Source organism: Penaeus vannamei, chromosome 17 (genome assembly GCF_042767895.1).
Source record: "Penaeus vannamei isolate JL-2024 chromosome 17, ASM4276789v1, whole genome shotgun sequence".
Classification (NCBI taxonomy): Eukaryota; Metazoa; Arthropoda; class Malacostraca; order Decapoda; family Penaeidae; genus Penaeus; species Penaeus vannamei.
Genome location: NC_091565.1, coordinates 42,026,635 through 42,043,136, shown reverse-complemented (window position 1 = coordinate 42,043,136; position 16,502 = coordinate 42,026,635). Strand labels below are relative to the sequence as shown.

The 16,502-nt window shown below is 49.6% G+C and overlaps 1 protein-coding gene across 1 annotated transcript in view; it reads left to right on the top strand.

Moving 5' to 3' along the window:
- LOC138864690 (thrombospondin-related anonymous protein-like) overlaps nt 1-15,235 on the top strand; it is a 17,017-nt gene extending 1,782 nt beyond the window's left edge. The window contains exon 3 of the mRNA XM_070132557.1: nt 15,204-15,235. Coding sequence (XP_069988658.1) covers nt 15,204-15,235 — 32 coding nt within the window. The remainder of the gene's footprint in view (nt 1-15,203) is intronic.
- The last annotated feature ends 1,267 nt before the right edge of the window (nt 15,236-16,502 follow it).

Sequence of the window (16,502 nt, the reverse complement as noted above, 5' to 3'; positions counted from 1 at the left end):
AAAGGGGCAGAAGAAGAGGGAGAGGGAAAGGGGGGTAGAAGAAGAGGGAGAGAGGGAAAGGGGGGCAGAAGAAGAGGAGAGGGAAGGGGGGCAGAAGAAGAGGGAGAGGAAAGGGGGCAGAAGAAGAGGGAGAAGGAAAGGGGGCAGAAGAAGAGGGAGAGGGAAAGGGGCAGAAGAAGAGGGAGAGGGAAAGGGGGGCAGAAGAAGAGGGAGAGGGAAAGGGGGGCAGAAGAAGAGGGAGGGGGAAAGGGGGGCAGAAGAAGAGGGAGAGGAAAGGGGGCAGAAGAAGAGGGAGGGGGAAAGGGGGGGGGCAGAAGAAGAGGGAGAGGGAAAGGGGGCAGAAGAAGAGGGAGGGGAAGGGGGGGCAGAAGAAGAGGGAGAGGGAAGGGGGCAAAGAAGAGGGAGGGGGATAGGGGGGGGCAGAAGAAGAGGGAGAGGAAAGGGGCAGAAGAAGAGGGAGAGGAAAGGGGGGGCAGAAGAAGAGGGAGAGGAAAGGGGGGCAGAAGAAGAGGGAGAGGGAAAGGGGGGCAGAAGAAGGGAGGGAAGGGGGGGCAGAAGAGGGAGAGGGAAAGGGGGGCAGAAGAGAGGGAGAGGGAAAGGGGGCAGAAGAAGAGGGAGAGGGAAAGGGGGGCAGAAGAAAGAGGGAGGAGGGGAAGGGGGGCAAAAGAAGAGGGAGAGGGAAAGGGCAGAAGAAAGGGAGAGGGAAAGGGGGGCAGAAGAAGAGGGAGAGGGAAAGGGGGGCAGAAGAAGAGGGAGAGGGAAAGGGGGCAGAAGAAGAGGGAGGGGGAAGGGGGCAGAAGAAGAGGAGAGGGAAAGGGGGGAGGCGCTATCAATCCCAGCATCAGGTCAGAAAGGCAGATAAAAAAATCAACCGTAGTAATGTTTGTCAGATGGAACGTAGAAAAAGTCCTTCGAATATATAGGGATCTTTTTTCTGTCTCTGTCTCTTCCTCTTTCCATTCCAGTGTTTTTTTTTCAGTCTCGGTAACTCGACCTGTCTGTCTCCTTCCTCTTTTCTCTCTCTCTCTCTCTCTCTCTCTCTCTCTCTCTCTCTCTCTCTCTCTCTCTCTCTCTCTCTCTCTCTCTCTCTCTCTCTCTCTCTCTCTCTCCCTCCTCCTCCTCCTCTCTCTCCCCCTCTCTCTCTCCCCAAATCATTATCACTACTTTACCGTCTCCATTCCCAGCGTAAACTACCCTTCTATCATCCCAGCAATGAAATTAAACCTTTTTTTCTTATCTTTCAAGAAAAAAAAAGTTAAGAAAGACGAGACATGGCAGAAAAAACACACGAAAAAAACACCACCTCCCTTAAAAAAAAAAAAAAATAAATAAAAATAAAAAAATAAAAATAAATAAATAAATCCTAAGCGGTTTGTTAAATAAGAGGTCAAGCTGAAAAGAAACAGCGTACGTTTACGATCGCAAAAACGAGTTTGTGACATTATCTCGGACGTTTACACATGATACAAGGTTTACTATCGAGCGCACTCCGCCATCGCGACCGGAACGAAGTCGGTGGCGGTGCTATGTGCGACCTCTCCGCGCACACAGGCATGTACGTGTGTGTGTGCGTGTGTGGGGGGGTGTTTTGTGTGTGTGTGTGGGGAGGGTGTTTTGTGTGTGGGGGTGTTTGTGTGTGTGTGTGTGTGTGTGTGTGTGTGTGTGTGTGTGTGTGTGTGTGTGTGTGTGTGTGTGTGTGTGTGTGTGTGTGTGTGTGTGTGTGCGTGTGTGCGTGTGTGTGGGGTGGTGGTGTTTTGTGTGTGTGTGTGTGTGTGTGTGTGTGTGTGTGTGTGTGTGTGTGTGTGTGTGTGTGTGTGTGTGTGTGTGTGTGTGTGTGTGTGTGTGTGTGTCTTCGCTCTTTCGCTTTCCTGTCCTTTCTATCTCTCTCTTTATTTTGTTTTAATTTCTGGCTCTGGTTTTCTTTTTTTGTTTATTTCTTTCTCTCTCCATTTTCTTTATTTATGTCTCTGGCTCTCTTTAAATATTTATTTATTTCTCTCTCTCTCTCCTCTCTCTCTCTCTCTCTCTCTCTCTCTCTCTCTCTCTCTCTCTCTCTCTCTCTCTCTCTCTCTCTCTCTCTCTCTCTCTCCCTCCCTCCCTCCCTCTGTTTTTTTCTTCTTCCTTCACATCCTTCATCTCCCTTTTCATTTCCCTTCTCCTCCTCCTCCCTCTCCACTTTTCATTTCCCTTCTCCTCCTCCTCCCCTCTCCACGCCTTCCCCTCCTCCTCATCCCTTCGGGAATTCTATCACCGTGATCCAAACATCCATTCCTTCCCCCTCCCCCTTCCCCCTTCCCCCTCCCTCCCCTCCCCCCACCCTCCCTCTTATCCAAAACTGGTATTTCACCCGAGAAACAAAGATAAAAAAAAACGCAACAAAACCTGCAGATAAACATTCTTTTCTCTTTGATATCCCTCTCCCCTCCTATACCTACCTTACAACCCCCTTCCCTCCCCACTCCCTCTCTCCCTCCTCCTATCTCCTTCATCCCCACTGCCACCCCCCCCCCTACCCCCCCCCCAAAAAAAAAAAAAAAAAAAAAAAAAAAAAAAAGACGAACACGATCGCCCTTATGGAGGATCGACGTCGTGCGAGATGGAATCAGATCCTTTCGAGGTGGGATTCCCCCTCCTCCCTCCCCCTCACCAACCCCCTCCCTAGATTCCCGACCTTATACTATCCTCTCCCTTCCTCTCCTCTCCTCCCTTCTCTTCTCTTCTTTCTCTTCTCACTTTCACGTATCTCTAAACCTCATTATAGTTCCACTGCCTGTCTGGCTAATAATAATGTTTACAATTATAATCATAACAATACGTAGAATTATTCATAAGCCGAGTACAACTAGAGTCATAATCATAATAATGACAATAATCTTCATTATCTTTACTATAATAGTACCATCATTATAGTCATTACTATCATTATCAACATAGAAAGAAATATAATAATGAAGAGTATCTAATAATATCATAATAATGATTATAACAATAACAATAACACTACTGATACTACAAATAACAACCATAGTTATAATAATATAAAATAATGATAACAACAACAATAACGCCAACAAAACAATCTTAATAACCACAATATTAAAATAAAAGTAATTTCAGCTATTCAATCATAATATCAATAACATGAACTAAGTTAATGAACACTGACATCAATAACAATGAATCAACAATAAATAGGTATATAAATAAATAAATGAATAAGCAAGCAAGCAAACAAACAAATAAATAAATAAATAAATAAGTGTTCAGATAAAAGGCATAATTACTATATCAATGATAACAACAACATATAAATACATTCAAAAAAACACATTCGCCAAGAAAGAAACAAACAAAAATCTCAAAACAGCAAGAGAGATAGAAAATATATATATATTTATAAACAAAATAATAACAATAATAATAATGATGATGATGATAACAACAATAACAATAATAATAATAATAATAATAATAATAATAATAATAATAATAACAATAATAATAATAAAAACAATAATAATAACAAAAACAATAATATTAATAACAATAACAAAAACAATAATATTAATAATAATAACAAAAACAATAATATTAATAATAATAACAACAATAATATTAATAATAATAATAAAAGTAATAATAACAATAACAACAATAACAACAACGACAACAACAACAACAACAACCCAGAGGGAGCTCAGGCACCCCGCGGGCCAGGCATCCCCCGGCGCGTCAGGCTCCGGAGATTTCAACGCGCCGCTGCAAGGCTTCCCAAGGTCACTGAGCGCGCGCGGGTCCTTCGAAGTCAAAAGGGAAAGAAGGGGGGAAGAGGGACGGGGAGGAGAGGATTGCATAGTGGGGGGGTTGTGAGGATGGAAGGGGAGGGGTTGTGAGGATGGAAGGGGAGGGGGTGAGAGGATGGGATGGGCGGGGGAGGATAGGATTGGGAGGTGGAGGGGGAAGAGGGACGGGAAGGGAGGATAGGATAGTGGGGGAGGGGTTGAGATGATAGGATAGGGGTGAGGGGGTGAGAGGATGGGATTGGGGGAGGGGGTGAGAGGATGGGGAGGGAGAGATGAGATAGGGAGATAGGATAGTGGGGGTGGAGGGAGAAGAGGGACGGGGAGGGGAAGATAGGATAGGGGGTGGAGGGACGGGGAGGAGGATAGGATAGTGGGGGAGGGGGGGTTGAGAGGATGGGATGGGAGGGGAGGGTAGGGCAGAGGGGAGATAGGGAGGAGGGGTTCTTCAGGGATTCCGAGAGAGGGAGGGGAGAGGAGGAAGAGGGTTTGAGGGGTAGGGGGAAATGAAAGGGTCGGCGAGGGAGTGAGAGGATTTGAGGGAGGGGGGCTGAGGGGATGAGAAAGGGAGAGGCGTCCCTCTGTGCCATGGATACCGAGGGAGGAGGGGGGAGGGGAGCAGAGGGGATAGGAAGAGAAGTCCTCCGAGTAAAGGATTCCGAAGGAGGGAGGGGGAGGGGAGCGGGAGGAGAAGAGAGAGGGGAGAAGGGTCCTTCGTTTCAAGGATTCCACAGGAGAGGGGGTCAAAAGAATGGGGGGGGGGGTGCAGAGGACTTAAAAGAAAAAATCCTTTATATCAGGAGTTCCGAAGGGGGAGTGGGGTGAGGAGGGGAGAGAGAGGGGGAGAGGGGAGGAGGGAGGGAGGGGGGATGAGGGGGAGGAGGGAGAGGAGGAGGAGGAGAGGGGAGAGGAGAAGAGGAGGGAGAGGGGAGTGGAGGGAGAGGAGGGGGAGAAGAGGGGAAGAGGAGGGGGGAGAGGAGGGGGAGAGGGGAGAAGAGGAGGAGAGGAGGCAGAAGGAGGAGGGAAGAGGGGAGAAGAGGGGAAGAGGAGGGGGAGAGGAGGGGGAGAAACTGTAGGATCAAACTCGTCCTTGGTATCACTCATGAACCAGATATCAATCCCCCAGTGATATATAAACCAAAAAAAGAAGAAGAGAAAGGTTTAATTAAAAGTTTAAAAGAGCAAACCTTGAGAGAACCCGCAGAGCCACTTGGCTTTTATAAATAATCATCGTCAACTTTTATTAGAGATAGCATATATAAAAAAATATCTAGCACCGTCATTAAAACTTCAGATTATCTTAACGACCATATGTAAAGTAAGATTTAAATGCAAAAGCTTAAAAAAAAAAGTCTTGGGCACACAAAAGCAACCTGTTCCCCTTTGTCTTACCCCTCCCCGTCCCCCCCACCCTCACCCCTCCCCTCCTATCATCCCCTCCTCTTCCCCTTCCCCTTCTTCATCTCCCCTCCAACCGCCATCCCTCCCTTGCCTCCTCCCCAACACCCTTCCTACCCCCTTCTCTCCTTCCATTCCCCTCCCCCTATTCCCCATCCTCTTGTCGGCCTCCCCAACCCCTCTCCCCCATCCCATCCTCCCTTCCCCTTACAACAAACATCAACCACTACCTCCTCTCCTCTCCTCTCATTCCTCTCTTACCTCCCCATATCCTTACTCCTTACCCCTCCTCCTCAACCCTTCCCCCTTCCCCTACCACCAATCCCCCTTCCCCTCTCTCCTCCTCCGCCCTTCCCCTTCTCCTACCCCTCCCACCTATCCCCCTACCCCTCTTTCCTTCCCCTTCCCCTCCCACCTATCCCCCTTCCCCTCTTCCCCTTATCCCTCTTCTCCTCCCTCCGCCCTTCCCCTTACCCCTCGCCCTCCACCCTTCCCCTTAACCCTCCGCTCTTCCCCTTCCCCTTACCTCTCCCACCTATCCCCCTCCCCCTCTCCCCCCCTCCTTCCCCCCCCTCCCCCCGACCGCGTCAAGTCCAGCGCCGTGTCAGTGCCTCCGCGCCGTCTGTCACGCTGCCACCGACGGCAACTTCTGCTTGTCGTCGCCGCCGCCGCCTCGCCCCTTCTCCTCGTCGCCGCCTCCGAGGGCTTCGCGATTCGAGGGTCTTGTGTCTTTGTCTTTTTATTATCGTGTTATTTTTTCTTATTATTATCTTTATTGTTATTTGTTTGTATATATATTCTTTTTTTCGAGGGTCTTGTCTTTGTCTTTTTATTATCGTGTTATTTTTTATTATTATCTTATCGTTATTTGTTTGTTTATATTTTTTGGTGGTTTCTATCTCCAATCATTCCTTCCTCTTCCTCCTCCTCCGCTTATCTCTTGTTTGTCCGTGTGGTTTTATCAATAGATTTTTTTCTTCTTCATATAAATTCTCCTCCAATCCCTCCCTCCCTCCCTCCCCTCCCTCCTGCCCCCTACACCCTTCCTCCCTCCTCCCTCCCTCCCCCTCCCTCTCCTCGCCTGCCCCCTCTTCCCTTCCTCCCTCCTCCCTCCCTCCCTTCCTCCCTCCTCCTGCCCCCTACACCCTTCCTCCCTCCTCCCTCCCCCTGCCTCCTCCTCCCTCCCTTCCTCCCTCCTCCTGCCCCCCTACACCCTTCCTCCCTCCTCCCTCCCTCCCTTCCTCCCTCCCCCTGCCCCCTACACCCTTCCTCCCTCCTCCCTCCCTCCCTTCCTCCCTCCCCCTGGCCCCCTACACCCTTCCTCCCTCCTCCCTCCCTCCCTTCCTCCCTCCCCCTGCCCCCTACACCCTTCCTCCCTCCTCCTGCCCCCTAAACCCTTCCTCCCTCCTCCCTCCCTCCCTTCCTCCCTTCCTCCCTTCCTCCCTTCCTACACCCTACACAGACCCTATTTCCTCGTGCCTATCCCGTCCAGGGATGATGTCGCGGAGTTTTATGACTTCATCTCGCTCCTAAATACTCCACTCTCCCTTTCCCTCTCCCTCTCCGCCTCTCTCTCCCATTCCCTCTGTCTCTCCTCTTCTCCCTTCCTCTCGCATATCCTCTACCTCTCCTCTTCTCCCTCTCCCATTCCCTCTACCTCTCCTCTTCTCCCTTACCCTCTGCCTTTCCTCTTCTCCCTCTCCCTTTCCCTCGCCCTCTCCCATTTCCTCTACCTCTCCTCTTCTCCCTCCCCCTCTGCCTCTCCTCTTCTCTCCCTTCCTCTCTTCCTCTCCCATATCCTCTACCTCTCCTCTTCTCCCTCCCCTTCTGCCTCTCCTCTTCTCCCCTCTCCCTTTCCCTCGCCCTCTCCCATTTCCTCTACCTCTCCTCTTCTCCCTCCCCTTCCTCCTCTTCTCCCTGCCTCCACTCGCCCTCTCCCTTTCACTCCTTTTCTGTCCCTACTCCACACCACCAACACCTTGCCGTAAATTATTTCAGGTCCCTCCCCTCCCTCACCCCCACTCCAACAACACCCTACCACATATCTTGGCAGTCCCTCTCCCTCTCCACTTCCCTCTCCCCTCTTAACCCTTCCACCAACACCCCACCAGAAATCGCATCTGCCTCTTCTCCCTTCCCCTCCATCACCTTCGCCCCTCTCCCTTCCGCCTGCCAAAGGTCGTCGTAGGCACTCCCTCTCCTCCCTTTCCTCCTCCCTCCAGTCACTCCCTCTCCACTTCCCTTCCCCTCTCCCTCCATGCACTCTCTCTCTCCTCCCCTCCCTCCATGCACTCCCTCTCCCCCCCTTCCTCCCACTCTCCCTCTCCTCCCTTCCCTCCACCTCCTTCCCCCCTACTCTCCCACTCCCCCTCCCCCCCTACTCTCCCTCTCCCCCTCCCCCCCACTCTCCCTCTCCTCCCTCCCCCCTCTCCACCTCCCTTTCCCCTTATCCCACCAACCAACCCCTCCTCTCCTCCCTCCCCACCCACCCCTATCCCCCCCCACCCCCACCCATTTGTTTATGCCAGGGAGACCCGCCTTGGCATCGGAACCTCGGATCTCCCTGTTTAATATAAGAGATAAAACAATCTTAAAAAACCTTTCGAGACACATTCCCCACCGCACGCGTCAACACCGCCGGCGAAAGATAATATCATGTTTATTGCAGACGTGCAGAGCGGGAAGGAAGGGGGTGGGGGTGGGGGAGAGAGAGAGACAGGAAGGGAGAGAGAGACAGGAAGAGAGAGAGAGACAGGAAGGGAGAGAGAGAGACAGGAAGAGAGAGAGAGAGAGAGAGAGACAGGAAGAGAGAGACAGGAAGAGAGAGAGAGAGAGAGGGAGAGAGAGAGAGGGAGAGAGAGAGAGGAGAGAAGAGAGAGAGAGAGAGAGAAATAAACAAATAAAGAGAACCAGAGACAGAAAAAAATAATAATACTAATAGGGTGTGGGGGTGTGGGGGGGTTATGGTACTTTTAGGTATGTTTTGCTGCACGAAAGGCGATGCGTGGTATGCATGAATGTATAGAAGTGTGTGTAATATCATATATCATATTACGTTACTTTATAATCATGCGCGCGCACACACACGCACGCACGCACACACACACACACACACACACACACACACACACACACACACACATACATATATGTATATATATATGTATATATATATATATATATATATATATATATATATATATATATCTTTATCAATCTATCTGTATGCATGTATATGTATGTATATGTATGTATACACGTATACACATGTCATGTATGTGTATATGTCTGTGCATATGCGTGAACTTGGGCGTGCACGTGTATATTTGTGAAATGAATACTACGAATGGACTCATGTAGACTCATGGCCTAACTACCCTCCCTTGCAAGGACCCGAGCCTCTGCCACTCCAGCGATGACCCAGCGGGAGCGGCACTAAACCAGCTGGTCTAAATGCACACTCTGTGTCATACCTAACCAGGGAGAGGTTTGACTCCAGGGAGGGTAGCCATACATGTAAGTATGCATGCATGTATGTACACACACACACACACACACACACACACACACACACACACACACACACACACACACACACACACACACACACACAAACATACACACACACACACACACACACACACACACACACACACACACACACACACACACACATATGTATGAATGAATTTCCTGTACGTATAAATCTAATTAAATATGTATGCATGTATCACTGTATGCGCTTGTGTACGCTTGTAAGAGTGCACATTGGCATGTACGACTGAGCGACGTGTGCGTATGAGTGTACGTGCGGGTACGTGTCTGACCCTCCCTTCCTTCCCGACCCCCACTCACTCACCCTCCGTCTGTCCCTTCCTATCTCCCTCCCTCCCTCCCTATTCATATATCTAGGTTTTTCGTCTTTCTCTCCCTTTCCCTCTCTTTCTATTCTTCCTCTCCCTTTCCCCCTTTCTGTTCTTCCTCTCTTCCTTCCTTTCTTTCTTTCCTCCCTCTCCCTTTCCCTCTTTCTGTTCTTCCTCTCTTCCTTCCTTTCTTTCTTTCCTCCAAGCTTCCTCCCTCTCTCTTGCTCTCCCCTTCGGTTCGTCACTCACTCACCTCTCTCTCTTTATCTCTGTCCTTGACACCCTCTCCCTCTCTCTCTCTCTCTCTCTCTCTCTCTCTCTCTCTCTCTCTCTCTCTCTCTCTCTCTCTCTCTCTCTCTCTCTCTCTCTCTCTCTCTCTCTCTCTATGTCTTTTTCTCTCTTCCTTTTTTTCTAACTCTGTCCATACTTTCACACAAACAAACACACATACACGTTCATATATAGCTACCTCACTCACACTCCCTCCCTCCCTCCCCTCCCCCCATTCCTCCGCTCTCATCGACTCCCCCCTCCCTCCCTCCCCCCCATTCCTCCGGTCTCACAAGCTCTCCCTCCCTCCCCCCCTCCCTCCCTCGCTCTCCATTCCCCCCACCAGCTCTCACCAGCTCCCCCCTCCTTCCCTCCCTCTCCCCCCACCAGCTCTCACCAGCTCCCCCCTCCCCTCCCTCCCTCCCTTCTCCCCCCACCAGCTCTCACCAGCTCCCTCCCTCCCTCCCTTCCTCCCCCCATTCCTCCGCTCTCACCAGCTCCCCCATCCCCCCACCCCCTCCCTCCCCCCTCCCTCCCATTCCTCCGCTCTCACCAGCTCCCTCGCTCTCTCCCACATTCACCAGCGCGGTCACCAATGAAGGGTTTCCCACTTCCTGCGCGTAGGCTCTCTGCGTTTGGCTCTTTGGCGTGGCACTGCCCTTGCACTTGGCACTCTCGGGAACAGCGACGGCAAGCAATTAGTTTTCCTTTATCTGTCTACGTTCCTTTGTCTATTTCTTTTCCTTCTTCTGTTTCATTTTTTTTTATCAATTTTTTCGTTTTTTTATTTTCTTTTTGGTGGTTTCTTTATCTATTTCTTTTCGTTTTTTTTATTTCCTATTGGGGGGTTTCTTTATCTATTTCTTTCCGTTTTCCTATTTCCTTTTTGGTGTCTTCTTTATCTATTTCTTTTCGTTTTCTATCTCCTTTTTGGGGTGTGTGTCTATTTCCGAACCAGCAATGCAAACAATGAGATTATTTCTTTATCATTCTTTTTATTCATTATCTTCTTTCTTTATAGGACGCGTATCTCTTGTTTCTGTTTCTTTTTTTCTTTTATCTTTTTGTGCGTGCGTGTCTTCATTTCCGATTCCGATACGCACGGTGGAAATTAAGGCCAAATATTAATGGAATTCATTAATTCTTCATTTTCAAGGAAATTTGAATTCCTCTTCGTTTGTGTGTGTCCGCTTTCGTTGTCATTGCTTTCGTGTTTCGGACAAATTTCTCTTTAACTCACTTTAACTCACGTGTCTCTGTCTGTCTGTCTGTCTGTCTCTCTTTCTTTTTTCTTTTTTTTTTCTTTTTACTTTTTTTTCTCTCTCTCATCTCGCTGTCTGCCCTTCCTTTTGACTTATCATCACTCTTCTCCTCCCTTCCCCCCCCATCCTTATCTCCCACCCCCCTCTCTCGCTCTCTAGTGTAACATCACCTCCCCCTCCCCCCCCTTTTGAAACCATAGTACCCCAACCCCCCCCACCATCACTCTAGGTCTCCCACGGTGCCCAACAATACCCGCTGATTACTGCCACCTCCCGCTCTTTGTCCGATGCCGCATTACTCGACCCCCCCCCTTGCCCTTCTCCCCCTCCCCCTCCCTCCCCCTCCCTCCCCTCCCCCTTCAATCAACCCCCCTCGCGTCCCGATCCTACCTGTACCTGCCAGTGACACCCGGGCTATGCCTAAAAAAATAAAATACCTGGGGGGAGGTAGGGGTGGGAGGGGGTGGGGTGGGGTGGGTCGTCCGTGAATGCCTCCTCTTGCCCCTACTACCCCCTACTACTACTACTACCCCTCCCCATCCTTTTTCCCCTCCGCGCCTACCACAATCTTTTTTATACGCGTGGATGTCTCAGGTACTTCCTTCTTCCCAATACCACACACCACTTACTCCCCAGTCATCCACCTCTACCCCCTCCCCCCCACAACCACTTACTCCCCAACCATCCGCATCTACCCCCTCCCCCCTATACCACATACCACACTCCCCAACCATCCGCCTCTACCTCCCCCCAACCACTTACCTCCCCCCCCGCCTCTACCCCCCACCCCCCACAACCACCACGAGACCCAGCAACACCACAACGACGACCGTGAACAAGCCACAAGCCCGTCGCCAACACCACACTCACCCCTTGCACTATATTCTTCCTCTTTTTTCTCTCCCCATACACTGTCACCGGGCTTCCCCTACTCTCTCTGCTCTATCCCTTTCTTCCATACCCTTCCCTTTCCTTTTCCATTTGCTTTCTTTTCTTTTTCTTCCCTTTCTATCTCCTCCTCTTCTCTTTTCTTCGCTTCTCGCTTCACGTCCCCTCTCTTCTCTTCCTATCCCTTCCCTTTCCTTTCCCTAACTCCTTCTCTTCCTTCCCTCTCCCTTCCCTTTGCCTTTCCTTTCCCTTCCCTCCTCTCCTTCACTTCCCTTTCCTTTCCCTCCCCTCCTTCTCTTCCCTTCCCCTCCTTCTCCTCCCTTCCCCTCCCTCCTCTCCTTCCCTTCCCTCCCCTTCTCTTCCCTCCCCGCCCACCTTCCCGCCCACAACAGCGAACCGCGATAAGCGCCCGATACCAGATACCAAATACCTCCTACGTTTTATCAGCGACACCCCCGCCACCCGACACTCCCGTGGGCTTACGTCATCTCCGCCATCAACACCCTCATCATCATCACCACCACCGCCATCATTATCATCATCATCGTCATCACCACCATCATCCTCATCACCATCGTCATCACCACCATCATCCTCATCATTATCATTATCATCATCTTCATCATTATCATCATCTTCATCATTATCTTCATCCTCCTCCTCATCATCATTAGTATCTTTATCATCACCACCATCTTTATCATCATCAGCAGTATTTTCTTTATTATCATCTTTATCGTTATCATTATCTTTACCATCGTTATCATCTATATTATTATCAACATGTTTATCATCACCATCACCATCAACTTATTCCTCATCATCACTACCATCATCACCATCATCTTTATCATCATCATCATCTTCATCATCTTTACTACCATCAACTTTATCATCATCATTACCATCATCACCATCACCATCATCATCATCATCACCATCATCATCGTCATCACCCACGACCTCGCGAAAACACGACTTTCCCTCCATTATAAATATTTCTCTCCGGCAAAGTTTGTTGATAAACTTTGCTAATCTACTTTGCCAAGAGGAAGTAGGTGAGGAGAGAGGCTGCGTAAGGGGGGGAAGGGGGGGGGAGGGTGACTTAAAAGTATATGTGTGTGTGTGTGTGTGTGTGTGTGTGTGTGTGTGTGTGTGTGTGTGTGTGTGTGTGTGTGTGTGTGTGTGTGTGTGTGTGTGTGTGAGAGAGAGAGAGAGAGAGAGAGAGAGAGAGAGAGAGAGAGAGAGAGAGAGAGAGAGAGAGAGAGAGAGAGAGAGAGAGAGAGAGAGAGGGAGGGAGAGAGAGAGAGAGAGAGGGAGAGAGAGAGAGAGGGGGAGAAAGAGAGAGAGAGAGACAGACAGAGAGAGAGAAAGAGAGAAAGAGAGAAAGAAAGAAAGAAAGAAAGAAAAAGAGAAAGAGAAAGAGAGAAGAAGAAAAACAAACAAACAGACAGACACCCTGACAGACAGACACACAATCAACTTCCCCCAACAACATCTGCACAAAAAAAAAGCAACGCAATTTCATAGTCATCTGCAACAAGCCGAACTTAAACAGACAGGAGAGATTTCAAGATACAAACAAACTCAAGGATTTATCCAGGGAATCACTCGGACATTTCGAAACCCATAAAAATCCTGACTTGAATTTTCTCTCATCCTCCTGGCCATTTAGCCTAAACCTTAAGACAATTTTCCAAAACGGATTAAACGACTTTAATCAATACATCATACAATGGACGGATAAATGCACTTTTAGCCTAAACCTTAAGACAATTTTCCAAAACGGATTAAACGACTTTAATCAATGCATCATAAAATGGACGGATAAATGCATAATGAAAATTTAAAAAAATGGGATTGGCAATACTTCATACACTTAGCGGATAAATTCATAATATTTTTTTTTAAAAGGACGAAAAATGCATCACACAATTAATGAATAGATACATAATAAATATATAAAATGCGGACAATACATCAGTCAAACGATAGATACAAAACGAAATAAAATAAAAACGACGGACAATACACTATAAAATCAACGAAAAAGTACACAATACAATAAAAAATGACAAATGGAAATAGAAAATAAATAAATAAATAAAACGACAGTCACCCCCCCATATGCAATTGCAAAACCCATGAACAATCGTATCTATGTGCCTCACAAAAGACTCATAATGACAAGGGGAGGTGGGGGGTTAATATTAAAAACGACAAACGACCATTTCTTCACCCACTCCCTCGTTATTGTTGGGTAATTTGCATATACATCCCTCATTCCTGCCTCTAGTCCGGACCGTCCCTCGGCCATTTTGCTTTCCGGACAACCTGTCCCTTCCCTTCCGTTTCACAGAACTCCCCTCTTTTCCCCTTCCCTTCGATCTAGCATTCCCTCTCCCCTTTGCATCAAGTTTCCGCCCCAACTTTCTGCATACACCCCCTCCCTATCTCCCCCCACCCCTTCCCCCCAACTCCCTTCCCACCTCCCCGCCCCTTCATACAACCTCCCCTCCCCCCTCCCTCCTCCCCCTCCTCCCTCTCCGATACAACCATCTGTACTCCCTCCCACCCCTTCAAACCCTCCCCCCCTCCCAAATCCCTTCCGACCTCCCACCCCTCCATACACTCCCCCTCCTCCGACTCCATTCCCCCCTCCGCCCCTCTCCCCCCCATTCAACCATCTGCCCTCCCCCCCAACTCCCTTCTTACCTTCCGTAAGAAGGTAAAAAGGGAGTTGTAAGTAAGTAAGAAGTAACCGCCCCTTCATCACAACACTCCCTCCCGTCCTCCCCCTCCCCCCCAACTCCCTTCCTACCTACCTACCCCCCTCTCTTCATACACCTCCCCTCCCTACCCTCTCCCCCCCTAACCCCAACTCCCTTCCTACCTCCTCCCTCCCGTCCTCCCCTCCTCCCCCCCTAACTCCCTTCCTACCTACCTACCCCCTCTCTCTTCATACACCCCACTCCCTATCTCCCCCCCTCCCCCAACCCCCTTCCTACCTACCTCCCCCACCCCCTCTCTTCATACACCCCCTCCCTCCCCGCTACAACCATCTGTACTCCCCAAACGGCGGACCACTTTGGCGCGACAATAAAACCCACCGCAAACCGACCCGTAAAGATGGTCAAACGCCAAAATAAACACCGAAAAAGGCCGTAAAGTTTGACGACGGCAGCCATCTCCGGCGCACATTAAAGGGGGGGAAAAAATCCGTACTTATTTGCGAAATTTTCCTCCTTCCCCCCACCCCCCATCATCACCCCCCCCACCCCCAGCCCCCTCACTCTTCTCTCTCTGTGTCTCTCCTCGTTTTCTTTCTTTGTCTTCGTGTCGAGCTTTCGAACTTTTTCTGACTCTCTCTCTCTCTGACTTTCTGACTCTCTCGCTCTCTCTCTCTCTCTCTCTCTCTCTCTCTCTCTCTCTCTCTCTCTCTCTCTCTCTCCTTCTTCCCTTCTTTTCTCCCTCTTCTTCCATTACCACTCTCCCCCCTCTCTCTCTCTCACCCCCTCTTCATTCATTCCCTCCCATTCCCCCCTTCTCTCTCCTATCTCTACCTCCTCTACCCATTCTTCCTCCCTTCCCCTTCCTCCACCTCTCCCCCCCACCCCCACCCCACCCCCATAACCTGCCAAGTACAACATTCCTCTCCTGTTCCTCCATTTTTTTTTCCTCTCAAGATTTTATTGAATATCTATATCAATATTTCCCCAAAGATTCCCTTATAAGGTTGATGCTGACAGGCTGACAGGTTGGTGATGATATTGCGCTGATAACTGACAGCCTGGTGATGATGGTGATTTAATGGCTGACAGGTTGATGATGGTTCTCCGACGGCTGACACGTTGGTGATGATAATTATCCGATTAATGAGAGATTGGTGATGAATTGTGAAATATAATGATGTTATTTCGTGTTTTTTTTATATTCTGCCTATCGTCGCTTTAGCTCCCTCTCCTTATCTCTTTCCTTTCTCGATCTTTTCTTCTTCATTTTTTTTTATCCACTCATCCTCTCCCTTCGTTTCTTTCTTTGTCCCCCATTCCCTCCTTTTTGTCTGTTTGCTTGGTCTCCCTTCCTGTCCTTGTCCCTTTTCTCTATCTCTCTCCTTTCATTTATCTCATTCTCCTTCCCTTCTTTCTCTCTCCGTCTCTGCCTCGCCCCCCCCCCTCGCTCCCTCACCGTCTCCTTCTTCCTCTTTGTATCCCATTCTCCTCCTTCCTCCCTCCTTACTACCTCTCTTTCCTCGCTCCTCCTCCCCTCTTTCCCTCTCTCACTCTCTTTCCCCTTCCCTCCCCCATCCACTCTCCTTTTGTCTCTTCCCCTCCTTCCCTCCTCGCCCTCTCTTTCCCTATCCCACTCTCTTTCCTCATTTCCCACTTCACCCCTCCTCCTCTCCCTGCCACCCATCCCCCTCCCTCCTTTCCCCTCCTCCTCTCCCTTCTCCCATTCCCCCCTCCCTCCCTCCTTTCCTCCTCCCCCCTAAGCTTCCTCCCTCCCTCTTCCTTCCCCCTCCTCCTTCCTCTCCCACTCTCCTCCCTCCTTCAACCTCCTTCTCTCCACCTCTCCCTCCTCCCTCCCTCCGCCTCCCCCTCATTCCTTCCTCTCCCTCTCCCACCCACCCCCTCCTCCCCCTCATCCTCTCCCTCTCCCATCCCCCTCCTTCCTCCTCTCCCTCTCCCACCCCCACCTCTTCTCCCTCTCCCACCCATCCCTCCTCCTCCCTCCGCCTCGCCGCCTCATTAAGCCCGGCGATCCCTCTCCTCGCCTTCCTTCCCCGGGAGTCCTCGGCGCCGATCTCCTTCCCGACTCCTCGCCGACTTCTCTCTCTTCGGGAGCGTGACAAGGGCGCCGGGATCTCTCCGAATTCGTGACTCTTTCCTTCTGCTCTCTTTTTCTACGTTATCGTTATCGTTATTTTCATTATCTATCGTTATTATTATTACTATTATTATTATCATTATTATTATTATTATTATTATTATCATTATTACTGCTACTACTACTACTGCCAC